This window comes from Sus scrofa, chromosome X, assembly GCF_000003025.6.
Source record: "Sus scrofa isolate TJ Tabasco breed Duroc chromosome X, Sscrofa11.1, whole genome shotgun sequence".
In the NCBI taxonomy this organism is placed as follows: Eukaryota; Metazoa; Chordata; class Mammalia; order Artiodactyla; family Suidae; genus Sus; species Sus scrofa.
In genome coordinates, this window is record NC_010461.5 from 98,976,772 (window position 1) to 98,990,039 (window position 13,268).

Consider the following 13,268-nt stretch of genomic DNA (forward strand, 5'->3'; position numbering starts at 1 on the left):
AGACAAAACTCTACTTAAAAGAGACACTTGCACCCGCATGTTCATTGCAGCACTATTCACAATAGCCAGGACATGGAAACAACCCAAATGTCCATCAACAGATGATTGGATTAAGAAGAAGTGGTATATATACACAATGGAATACTACTCAGCCATAAAAAAGAATGACATAATGCCATTTGCAGCAACATGGATGGAACTAGAGACCCATACTGAGTGAAATGACCCAGAAAGACAAATACCATATGATATCACTTATAACTGGAATCTAGTATCCAGCACAAATGAACATCTCAGAAAAGAAAATCGTGGACTTGGAGAAGAGACTTGTGGCTGCCCGACAGGAGAGGGAGGGAGTGGGAGGGATCAGGAGCTTGGGGTTATCAGATACAACTGAGAAATGATTTACAAGGAGATCCTGCTGAGTAGCATTGAGAACTTTGTCTAGATACTCATGTTGCAACAGAACAAAGGGTGGGGAAAAAAATGTAATGTATACATGTAAGGATAACTTGATCTCCTTGCTGTACAGTGGGAAAAAAAAACTGCCTGTATTTCAGTTTATTAATTTAAAACCTACTTTTAACTAGAACAAATGCTATGAAATACATCTGTAAAAGAGGGAAGTCATACATGAGTGGATATTGCTTTTTGGGGTGTTGAATTTTGGAAATGGAATCATGTTAATAAAATTCTCATGGGCTTCTGAAAAATGATAAATGCAAAAGTCGGGAGCAACAGATCTTTTCTTCTTGCTCTATCTTCTTCCTATTCCTCTCAACTGCAGGATGAAATGAGAAAAAATTCACAATTATACAGCATTAACCCGCACCGGGGACTTTCTAAATCTAAGAAAACGGTTAGCCTCATGTACACACCTGCTGCACTGGAGCGCTATAGCTCAACTACTAGAGAAGAATAACACGTTTTCCTCTTGCACCTTGGATTCTGGGTGCTTGTACAACCAATGGCTTCAATCATGTGATCATAACAACCTTGTCTCCCTCTTGCCTAACACCATAAATATTTTTTCCCCCTTGAGAGGCCATTCTGGGATTTAAATTAATTTCTCCACCTTAAAAGCCTGTGCCCATGGCACAAATGATACTCCCTCACCCTCCTAGACCCTCGGTTTCCATATCTAGTATATGAGAAGGCGGCTGTTATTATGAAATACACCTGTGAAAATGCAGGAAGAGAAAATGTTATTTAAATATGCTCAAAGACAAGATAGGCCTTAAGACTTCATTACCAATTCAGTGGTAAACAATAGGCATACGATGACTAAGTTTCTTTTATTTTGACTGTCACATAACATAAAAAATCTAAACTGAACAAATGTTTAGGTATCACTAAATGTGATCCTACTCGAAATTCTTAGCTTTCTACTATTTGTAAGTGTCACATTCTAAAAGGTGTTCTCTTAGTACAGGAGACTGCACTTCTGTAGCCAGGTAATGAAGGCCCCATCAGTACTTTCACTGCTGCTTCTAGAAACTGTTTTCTAAACAAATGCTGGTTTGAGGTACTGATACATTTACAACTTGTTAGTAGTCTTACAGGTAGAAGATGAAAGACCTCACAAGAACAAATGAGTAGACATGAAGTGTATTTCAGTACATAATGCATTTTATTAACATTCTGAGCAGGCAAAATTGAATCGTTAAACTAGTTTTAAACTTTTTCTTAGTTTACTGGGAGAATTAAAAAGCCAAAAGCCCCAAACTGGTAGATGCCAGGAACAGCTGGGTGATTTTCAAAGTTATACACAGATACCTGGGTCTTCACGGCCTGCCCTCGGCTGGGCCCAGATTCTTTTCGGGTTCTTCTTGGTTTTTGTTAAACTTCCCTTTTTCTGTTTCAGATTCAGCACCTTGGGCCTCTTCATTGGATTTCCCATTCTGATATTTTGTTGTTTCTTGGGTGAAGAAGAAGAATACAGATTTTGAGACCAGACACAGGACGAAAAATCCCTATTCATCAAGTAGTGATACCCAGTAGTCTACCCTCAGAAGCAGGAGGATGGGAGCAGCCCAGGAAAGAGTAGCTGGGCACCCTCCTTCCCACTGATACAACACTTCCCTGGCCCTCACTTTTCTGCTGCTTGATGGTTTTCAGTGACATTATTTCTCTTTTTGCAGTAAATCTGCCACCCTGTGCAGCTGATGACTTCTGGCCCTTCAGAGAAGCAGCAAATTGTCTGGGTCTGATGCACTCTGTATGTTTTGGTCAGAACTTTCTTGCAAAAATATTTTGCCTTGAAGACAAATTCTATGGTGCAGCTCATTAGTTCCTCAATCCCCTGAATGTTTCACGTTTACCAGGGGCTCCCGCATAGTTCCTCATGTTTTGGGGTCAACTCTAAGACTCCCGATATTTTTTTAAAGCCACGAACCCAGCATGGGTTCCTTTTTCTTCGCTTCCTCCTAAGCTCCCTCCCGAACACCCACCTCCACTGACATTGACCTGTGGGCTCATGAGTGGCACGGATAATCTCGGAACCCTGACGGGGCTGGCAGAGGGCAGCAGGTTCCCCGAACCCGTGAAGGCCCTTAGGGGGCTGGGCTCCCCCTGGGCCCCTGTGGCCTTCAGTTCCCACAGGCTCCGCCGGCCGCTCACCGTCGGCGGCAGGGGACGCCATCTGTGGTGGGGACTCCTCTTTTGGCCCTTCACCCGCCGCTCACCGTCAGGGTCAGGGGCCGCCATGGCCAGCTGCCACACGCTGGCCGTGTCCTGGGCCTCTTCGGCCAGCTCTTCCTCGGCGGCCTCCCAGGCTGAGGCCTCCTCCTCCGCCTCCTCCGTGGCCTCGGCCTCCGTGGGCCCCTCTTCCGGCCTCTCGGGCCCCTGGAGCTCCAGGGCCATTCTGCCAGGCGAGCGAGGCCGAGGGTGCACTGTCACGCGGCCGCCGCGAGGCCGGATGAGGATGTGGTCGTTGTAGTAGATGCGGTGCAGCAGGGAGTGCACCAGATCCAGAAACATGATGCGGAAGCCCGCCATGGGGAACTGGTGCGCGTCCACGGCCACGTCCAGACCCTCCTCTCCCTCCCCCTCCCCCTCCTCCTCGGCCGGCCCGATGTCCGAGTCCTCCTCAGCGCTCCCGCCCTCCAGGGCCACCGCCCCTGGGCCTCCCTCCGCCCCCGCGACTCCCGCCGCCCCAGGGCCCGGGGCCGTGTCGCCCCCACTGGGCCCGGTGTCGCGCTCCACCTCATCGCTGGTTCTGGCCTCCCCCGCCGCGCTCAAGGCCGGGTCTCCATCTCTCGCGGCCGACATGGCACCAGGCAGTTACCTCGACGTCAACAGGGAGCCTGCCGATCGCCTGTGGGGACAGGCGAAGGTGGTGGCCACCCAGGTAGCTGCCCTGAGGGGAAGCTGTGGGCAGCGGGTGGCGGGTGAAGGGCCAAAAGAGGAGTCCCCACCACAGGTGGCAGGAGGCTGACACAGGGAGGGCCCAGGGAGGCTGGGCACCAGACAGCAGATGGCCAGGCCACAGGTGGGGGCGGGCCAGAAGAGTAGACAAAGGGCCACGCCCCCTCGTCACGAGGTCCAAGCTCATTTGCTGAGAAGTGAGGATTGACATACCCTGGGTCCAATGGATAACCAGGGCCCAACGGTTCTAGGGTTACTCACGGTCAACTCCTGGTTCTTTGACACCTTAGGGTTCTCTATGTTTTGTTCAGGTCTTTAAAGGTTCTAAAAGGCTCTTGTCCTTTCGATTTCGCGATTTTCTGAAAAACTGTTTCTGAAGGCACCCTGGGCCATGTTGACTGTGAGGGGCTCCCCAATTTCCACCTGGTAATGGGTCATGTGAATAGGGACGGGGTCATAAAGGTTGTATAGCTCAGACATTAACGGTAGTAAAAACCTCTCAAGAGAAGAATTTGGATGATTTAATTTGGCTAAGGATACTTGGGAAAGAATAGACAAGATTGAAACGGGTGCAGTCAGAACTGAATGTTGAAGTAATAAACGTCAGGAGCTATAAGGTGTATAGTGAACCTGGACAAATTCCCATAAAGCCTCCAAAGATTTAATAAAGAGAGCGTTCTTTTAAAGGGCCAGATCATCTCCTAAGAGCTAAGCATGACAGTCTGTCAGACATTAAAAGGGCAGGCTTCCTAGGATGTTTCTGAGGCAACAGTCTGAGCCTTTTTATTGATTTCAAGATCTGTTTAATCAAAACCTCAAATGTAACTAATTCTGAAAATTATGGAGAAATTAACTGCTATTTTATACTCATTCTTTAAAAAGTTTTGTAACACTAAAAATGTTTTTTGAAAAAACAGCAAATAATATCTAGGTATTATATTTAGTAAAAGTAGTACTAATCTATGATGGTAAGGGGAGATTTTTTTTTCCTATTACAAAACCAACCAAATTTCAATGTTTTTATTCTTCCTGTGGTTTCACCTCAAGCATGGAGCATGGTATCATCACTGGTTTAAATTTGGAAGGCATTTGTTTAACTTTGGAAAGCAATGTCAAAAATCTCTAATCCATAATCCTCACTATAAAGACAACAAAGATGAGGCAGAATCCCAATCTGAGGTCTAGAGTAGATTTTAACATCCCTTCTCCAACCTGCCCTGGCCCCATGTGATCTCAGAACAGTTACTTATCATTTCTACGCCTCAGTTTTATCATCTATATAATTGGAGTTCATACTCTGCATTTAGTCAAGATTTGAATTAGGTAGATGGAATGAGATGGGATTATATCAGGATATTTCAGCAAATAGTTGAAAATGTTTTCCTAGTCTGACTTTTGTCTTCTAAGTTGGTTAGTATTTCTAGGTATTAGCTTTCATTCTTATGTTGCAAAATCTAATAATAATTTCTTTTTCATGGCTTTAACATTGTAAGTTTGGAAATATTTTCTCATCCAGAGATATACTCTACACTTTCTTCTTTTTGGAGGTCTTCTGAGTGTTTACATTTAACTCCTTAATCCACTTGAAATTACTAGTGACAAATAGTGTTAAGATTAAAATCCCAGTTGATTTTACACAGCTCACCTATAACACTATTTGTTATGTAATGCCCCCCATAATATGTAGCCCTTTAGCACTTTCTATAAAAGTAGAAGAGATGCAAGAAAAGCACACATTCTTCCAAAATTTCAGAGCTGGAAAGGCCTTTAAATATTGAATCGAGGACTGTTTTTAAAATGCTTTCTCTAAAGACCTAGAGCTGCTAACTGGCTTCCCCAAGGTCACGTCACTTAATGGAAGAGCCAGGTCTAGGACCAACCTCCTGACCTTTAATTTAAAGTTGAAACAGACCTTATGCATGCAGCTTCAGGAGAAACTTGATAGCTAAATTTTCATTAATCAGGCACAATGTAAATAGCCATGAGTTGAGGGCCTCTCAAAGTCCCAGACTAGACTTCCCTATCCTTAGTCAATCAGCAAGTATTTACTAAGCACCAACATATAATGCCTCAGGTAGGACTTTGCCAAGGATGGAGATGCAAGTGCCATCATCTCTGGTAACTGTCTATTTGGGAGAAAAGACTGCATGTTGAGAATGAAAAAACAAAAAACAGCAGCCTTGACATTCAGAGCTGGACTAGCACTCACGGCTAGGTCATCTTATTTTCCTATTGGACATGAACAATGTCATAGAACACCAGCATCAGACATGGGTCACTCTGAGCCCATGATGAAAGTATACAAAACAAGGCCACTTTAAATTTGTTTACATAGGAACAAAAACAAGGTCTCACATTACTAAACATCCTCCTCTCTTGGTTAAAATGAGGATCTACCACTTTTTTTTTTTTTTTTACCAATTACAGCTTTGTCCCGGTTCTAGTTTCCTCTCCCTATAGATAAGATTTATTCAAATACAGATCACAGCATTACCCCAGCTATCTAAAGTCATCTAGTCTATAGCAAACCCCTGTTTCCTTGAAAACTTCCCCCAAATAACTCAGCCAACCCCCAACTGATATAATAGATTCTCTGACACTTGTTATTGAGACATCACATGGTTCCCCCATGGTGTGTGTTCTCCCTCACTGTAATGAATAATAAACCCAACTTACTCAACTACAGGCATGTTCCTGTGATCTTTGGCTAGAGGACACTGACAATGTAAATCATTTCTGTCTTTACACTGTAATAGATTGACTCAACCAAGTGAGTCAGGAGGCATCATAATTGGGCTTTTTTTCCGAAAAGGCTTCCTGGAGGAGGGAGGACTTGGACTGAAAAGATGGCAACATGCCCTGAATGAGGACAGTAAAGGCAGGATGTTATCTCCATATGGCCCCTATTAAAATGTGCTCGTAACCCTATAGAGTCCCTGGCTGTAAGAAAAGCCTGAGCCTTGAGGTAGGGAAAGGAAGCAGATGTTGCTTCTGGCCAGAGGGCAGACCTGGGTGATGTGACGGAAGTCCTGTGGTGAGGAGGGTGCCAATCTATTGCACACTATGATAGGGCTGCCTCCACTCTTCCTTAGCAGAAGCACATACTCCCAGGTAGATGTTTTTTTTTTTTTTTTCCTATGAGTATTTCTGCTTTCTTTACCTCCTTCATGTCTCCATCCATTCTTTTTTTTCAGAACTTTCAATAGGAAAGTGATGATTATTTACTTTGGAGGAAATAGCATGTTACAGAACAAAAGTCATGTAAGTGTTTTTCTTTACATCATGAAAAACTGGGCTGTGCACTTGAAGCTAGAGGACAAACGCTCCAGACCCTGGTCATTCAAACCTTCACTAAGTACATATCAAGCACCGAGTACATGTCACTGAGTACAGTGTGCTTGGAATTGTGTTAAGGTTTAGGGACTCACAGGTACCTAAGACCTATGGCTTGTCCTAGTTCATAGTCTGGAGTGTTAGACAAACACTTGGACAATGATGACACAAGGTGTCAAGTGCTCTAGCAGGGCTGAGAACAAAGTTCTTTGGAAGCATGGGAGAGTGAATGATTAGCTGGCGCAGGGGTGGGTTGGAGGAAGAGAGATGAAGGAGTTGGACTGGTATCTGGGAAAGTGCTCAGGAGGGGATCCTGAAATGAAGATTTCAACTGGCAATGAAAAGGGGGGCAGAGGTTACAACAGGTAAAGAAAGCAGAGGTATGTGGGTGTGTACCTACCCAGGAAATTAAATGGTTGGAGTATTGGGAAGAGTGGCAGGTGGGAATTTAAAGCAGATTGGGGCCATGAATGCTTCAGTATGGAATTTGCCCTTTGTCCTTAAAAGTAGGTTGGCCTCCCAAAGAAACAACCATTGAGATGGTGGTAGAGTTAGCAGATGAGTTTGTGGTGTATTTAGGAACAAGTAAAGTCAAGGAAAAAGTCTGCTAAGGCCCTCCAAGGTTTTCCAGCAAGTTTTAGTATCCACACTTTTCTCTCTGTAAAAATAAGATATATTCTTTGTCCAACAGATGATAAAACAGGCCAAAACAAGGAATCAAAAATCATGTATATCTTGTGCATACAAATCAATAAGAAAATAAGCCAATTGAAAAATAAGCAAGGGACTTGGGTAGATAAATCATAGATAAATACATATGGTTTTTAAACATATGGACAAATGGCTTTTGAACATATGGACATATGCTCACACTCAATGCAAATTAAAATGATATTGAGGTAATGATCATTAGCATTTATTAAGTACTTGTAGGTTGGGCACTATTTTAAACACTTGCATAGATTATTTTATTTACTCCTTGCAACAACTGTATGATGTGAGTACTATTATTACCCATCTTTTGAAAATAAGGAAACCAAAACACTGAGAGGTTTAGCAATGTTCCCAAGGAGACACAGCCAGTAAGGAGCAGAACTTGAATTAAGAAAATAAAAAGCACCCTTAATTTCACTACCCAGAAATAATCACTCTGCTATTTAGTACATGGTTTTCTTTTTCCAGGTTGGTAAGAAACTACAATTCTTTTTTTTTTAACTATAATGATTTTTATTTTTTCCATTATAGCTGATTTATAGTGTTCTGTCAATTTTCTTCTACACAGCAAGGTGACCCAGTCACACATATATGTATACATTCTTTTTTCTCACATTATCATACTCCATCACAAGTGACCAGACATAGTTCCCAGTGCTATACAGCAGGTTCGTATTGCTTATCCATTCCAAAGGCTATAGTTTGCATCTATTAACCCCAAATTCCCAGTCCCTCCTACTCCTTTCCCTTCCCTCTTGGCAACCACAAGTCTGTTCTCCATGTCCATGATTTTCTTTTCTGTGGAAAGGTTCATGTGTGCCCTATATTAGATTCCAGTATAAGTGATATCATATGGTATTTGTCTTGCTCTTTCTGACTTACTTCACTCAGTATGAGAGTCTCTAGTTCCATCCATGTTGCTGCAGATGGCATTCTTTTGTTCCTTTTTATGGCTGAGTAGTATTCCATTGTGTATATATACCACATCTTGCTAATCCAATTGTTCTGTTGATGGACATTTAGGTTGTTTCCATGTCTTGGCTATTGTGAATAGTGCTGCAATGAACATGTGGGTTCATGTGTCTTTTTCAAGGAAAGTTTTATCCAGATATATGCCCAAGAGTGGGACTGCTGGGTCATATGGTAGTTCTACGTATAGTTTACTAAGGTACCTCCATACTGTTTTCCATACTGATTGTACCAATTTACATTCCCATCAATAGTGCAGGAGGGTTCCCTTTTCTCCACAGCCCCTCCAGCAGTTGTTATTTGTGGATTTATTAATGATGGCCATTCTGACTGGTGTGAGGTGGTACCTCACGGTAGTTTTGATTTGCATTTCTCTAATAATCAGGAATGTGGAGCATTTTTTCATGTGTCTGTTGGCCATCTGTATGTCTTCTTCGGAGAAATGTCTATTCAGGTCTTTGGCCCATTTTTCCATTGGTTTGTTGGCTTTTTTGCTGTTGAGTTGTATAAGTTCTTTGCATATTTTAGAGATTAAGCCTTTGTCAGTTGCATCATTTGAAACTATTTTCTCCCATTCTGAAAGTTGTCTTTTTGTTTTCTTTTGGGTTTCCTTTGCTGTGCAAAAGCTTTTCAGTTTGATTAGGTCCCATTGGTTTATTTTTGCTTTTATTTCTGTTGCTTTGGGAGACTGACTTGAGAAAACATTTGTAAGGTTGATGTCAGAGAATGTTTTGCCTATGTTATCTTCCAGGAGTTTGATGGTGTCTTATCTTACATTTAAGTCTTTAAGCCATTTTGAGTTTATTTTTGTGCATGGTGTGAGGGTGTGTTCTAGTTTCATTGATTTACATGCAGCTGTCCAGTTTTCCCAGCACCATTTGCTAAAAAGACTGTTTTTTTCCCCATTTTATATTCTTGCCTCCTTTGTCGAAGGTTAATTGACCATAGGTGCCTGGGTTTATTTCTGGGTTCTCTATTGTGTTCCATTGGTCTGTATATCTGTTTTGGTACCAGTACCACACAGTCTTGATTACTGTGGCTCTGTAATATTGCCTGAAGTCTGGGAGAGTTATGCCTCCTGCTTGGTTTTTGTTCCTCAGGATTGCTTTGGCAATTCTGGGTCTTTTGTTGTTCCATATAAATTTTTGGACTGTTTGTTGTAGTTCTGTGAAAAATGTCATGGGTAACTTGATAAGGATTGCATTGAATCTGTAGATTACTTTGGGTAGTATGGCCATTTTTACAGTATTACGTCTTCCAACCCAGGCGCATGGAATACCTTTCCATTTCTTTGAATCCTCTTTAATTCCTTAATTAATGTTTTATAGTCTCAGCATATGAGTCTTTCACCTAAAGACCTGAATAGACATTTCTCAAAAGAAGATATACAGATGGCCAACAGAGACATGAAAAAATGCTCAACATCACTAATTATTAGAGAAATCAGATGAAAACTATCATGAGGTACCGCCTCACACCAGTCAGAATGGCCATTGTTAGCAAGTTAACAAATAACAAAAGCTTGAGAGGGTGTGGAGAAAAGGGTACCCTCCTGCACTGTTGGGAATTTAAATTGGTACAACTACTGTGGAAAACAGTATGGGAAACTAACTACAGAACTACCTTATGACCCAGCAATCCCACTCTTGGGCATATATCAGGACAAAACTTTGCTTGAAAAAGGTACGTGTACCCATATGTTCATTGCAGCACTATCCACGATAGCTAAGACATGAAACTACCTAAATGTCCATTGACAGATGAATGGATTAAGATGTGGTATATATACACAATGGAATACTACTCAGCCATAAAAAGGAACAAAAGAATGCCATTTGCATCAACATGGACGGAACTAGAGACTCTCATACTGAGTGAAGTAAGTCAGAAAGAGCAAGACAAATACCATATGATATCACTTATAACTGGAATCTAATATAGGGCACAAGTGAACCTTTCCACAGAAAAAAAACTCTTGGACTTGGAAAACAGACTTGTAGTTGTCAAGGGGGAGAGGGAGTGGGATGGACTGGGAATCTGGGGTTAATAGATGCAAAGCAAACTATTGCATTTGGAGTGGATAAGCAATGAGATCTTGCTTATAGCACTGGGAACTATATCTAGTCACTTATGATGGGGAATAATGTGAGAAAAATAATGTATATATGTATGTGTGTGTGACTGGGTCACTTTGCTGTACAGTAGAAATTGACAGAATACTATAAACCAAGTATAATGGAAAAAATAAAAATCATTTTTAAAAAAGACAAAAAAAAAGATAATAGTAACCACCCCTCAGGGTGTTTGTGAATATTTAACATGATAATATACAACAAACTTTATCAGAATTAAGGGTTATTAGTGAGGTTTGTCAGGGTCTCCTCACTTTCTTAGCATGCAGTTTTTTTCAGAGGAAGCAAAATTTTAATGTAGTCCTCTTGCCCACCCTCTGTCAGTAAATGCTTGCCCCCTATATGGAAGAAATGTCCCTCTCCCCCTTTTTTATGTTCTTAGTTGTTTTCATGGGACTCTTCCTCCCAAATTGTCCCATGGCTACCTCCTCCTCAGAATTCAGGTTTTAGTCAAAGAGCACTCACAGGGGATGGTCCCTGACTACTCTAACTAAAGCTGTCACCTACTGTCACTCCAATCACTCTCATATCACCACCCCGTCTATTTCCTTCACAGCTTCGAACTTTTCCCATTTAACAAATTTTAATCTTTGTTTTTATTATCCCTATCCCCACTCCTCTGCCTCCTCAACTACCACCAAGAGTTAAATGCCACAAAGTCATGGCTTATTGTATGTTTTCTTTACTCATGTGTCCCCTAAACACCTAGAACAGTGCTTGGAACAGAGTAAATACTCAAACATTTATTACATGACTATAAACAACTTGCTTCTCTATATTGGTTAATTGTACATAGTATAAAACCAAATGTTATTATATTGTAGGATCACATTTATGAATTTGGAGAGCCCTCAATGGGTGAGATTGGAGTTGAGCCTTGAATTTCTGTAAAGTATTGATTTCTCTAGATACCAATACATCTCACATTGCCAGAAGGTAAAACTATCTTTAGATTGAGGGGGGCAACTTCGTAGACAAAAGTGTCTTTTAATTTGGCAATTGAAAGTATATATACGATTTCAGGGAGTTGCACCAGTGTTAATATTTGTTTGCTTTGTTCTTAACTTACTCTAAATTGCAACTTGGGCAGATGAGAGAGGTTACATGTTAGGCAACTTGCTGTCTCTGCATATAAGTTCAAATTGTCTAACATTTTCTCCTCCTGCTTTGCCATAGGGTCTGATATGGCTCATCCTAGCATCATTTTATAGAATCTTTCAGAGATAAGTACCTTGTAAGTTAACGTGGTATCACAACCAACCTGAAAGTATTACTTCAAGGCAGGGTCTTGAAATGGAACAGAAAATTTGAGAGAAGGCATGAGTAATGTAATGGAGGAAAGATCTGGGGCATGGGGTGCTCCCAGGGAAAGGGAGGTCTATATGGGGAGCGGCAGTGGGTGACCCTGTTCTAGTGCCTGGCGATAATGGAGTTGGGGATGGGGCAGAAGCCACTGCCTGAGAATGAAGAGGAGGGCACTGGGAAAAGAGGCAGAAGAACTAGGGATGCAAGTTTTGTTTCATTTTCATAGCTTTATCTCAGGTCACCTTGTCTCTGGAGGTACTTGGTTCTTTAAGACAGAAAGATAATAAGACCCTTTGAGGTTCCAAATGTGAAGAGCTTAAGATATAAGGAGGCTTATACGAAACAGATTGGGAAGTATGCTGTTACAACATATGGGGGAAAAGTCATTAATGGCATTTGGATTACGTATCTAAGTAACCTTAACTAATTGGAGAAACAGGGCCTTCTCAAACTCCCTTTCTCTGATCAACTACCTTTGCACCCACTTTCTCATGTAGAGTCTAGAGTTTAGGACTATTTACTACTTAAAGTCATATATATATGACTATATATTTTCTTTTTAGGGCTGCAGGTGCGGCATATGGAAGTTCCCAGGGTAGGAGTTAAATTGGACCCTCAGCTGCCTGCTTACAGCACAGCCACAGCACTGAAGGATCCAAGTCACATCTGCGACCTACACCACAGCTCACGGCAATGCTGGATCCTTAACCCACTGAGTGAGGCCTGGGATCGAACCTGCATCCTTATGGAGACTAGTTGGGTTCTGTTACCACTGAGCCACAACGGGATCTCCCCAACTATAGCAACATTAATACAAACACTAACACGAACCTCCTCAGTGCCCAGGTAATCTCCCTCTAGTTTAAGAAATGAAACATTAGAAATGGAGTTGAAGCTCTGCTCATCCTTTCCTCAAAGAACAAGTGGTGTCGTGGATTTGTTGTTTCATTTCCATGCATATTTTTACTTTGCCTACATTTATGGGAATGAAACACATTGTTAAATATACCCTTATAGCCCAAAATACATAGTATTTTTTGCATGTTGTAAAACTTTATGTAAATGGCATTGTAGTATCTGTATTTTTCTGTCACCAGCTTTGCAACACTTTTCTCCAAAACCACCACCCAATCATTACCCTCAGAGAGGTAGGTAGCTCAGGCCCAGGGAGTTCTAGTCTCCTCCCCAGGTGAGTCTTTGCTGTCCTGGTCACTTTACCTGCAATACTTTCAAGCCAGTGAATTAAGGCTGGTCTTACCTTAGGTGAAAGTGAGCTTCTTCTCCTGTGTTGCCTTAGCAAAGGTGCAGGGCTGGGTTCAGCTGCCCCACGTGGTCTCCTAGATCATCACATTGGGAGCCACGCTTGAGAACCACTGCTCTACAGCATCTTTTCCCCATTGGTATTTTAGCCTTCCTTCAACAAAATAATCTGATACAAGTTGACCTAAA

At 42.0% G+C, this 13,268-nt stretch overlaps 1 protein-coding gene across 1 annotated transcript; it reads right to left on the bottom strand.

Annotated features, from left to right (window-relative positions):
- LOC102165589 (cancer/testis antigen 47A-like) lies at positions 1,865–7,969 on the bottom strand. The gene has a single exon (XM_021079920.1). The coding sequence runs from the start codon at positions 3,268–3,270 to the stop codon at positions 2,362–2,364; it is 909 nt and encodes a 302-aa protein (XP_020935579.1). The 5' UTR covers positions 3,271–7,969; the 3' UTR covers positions 1,865–2,361.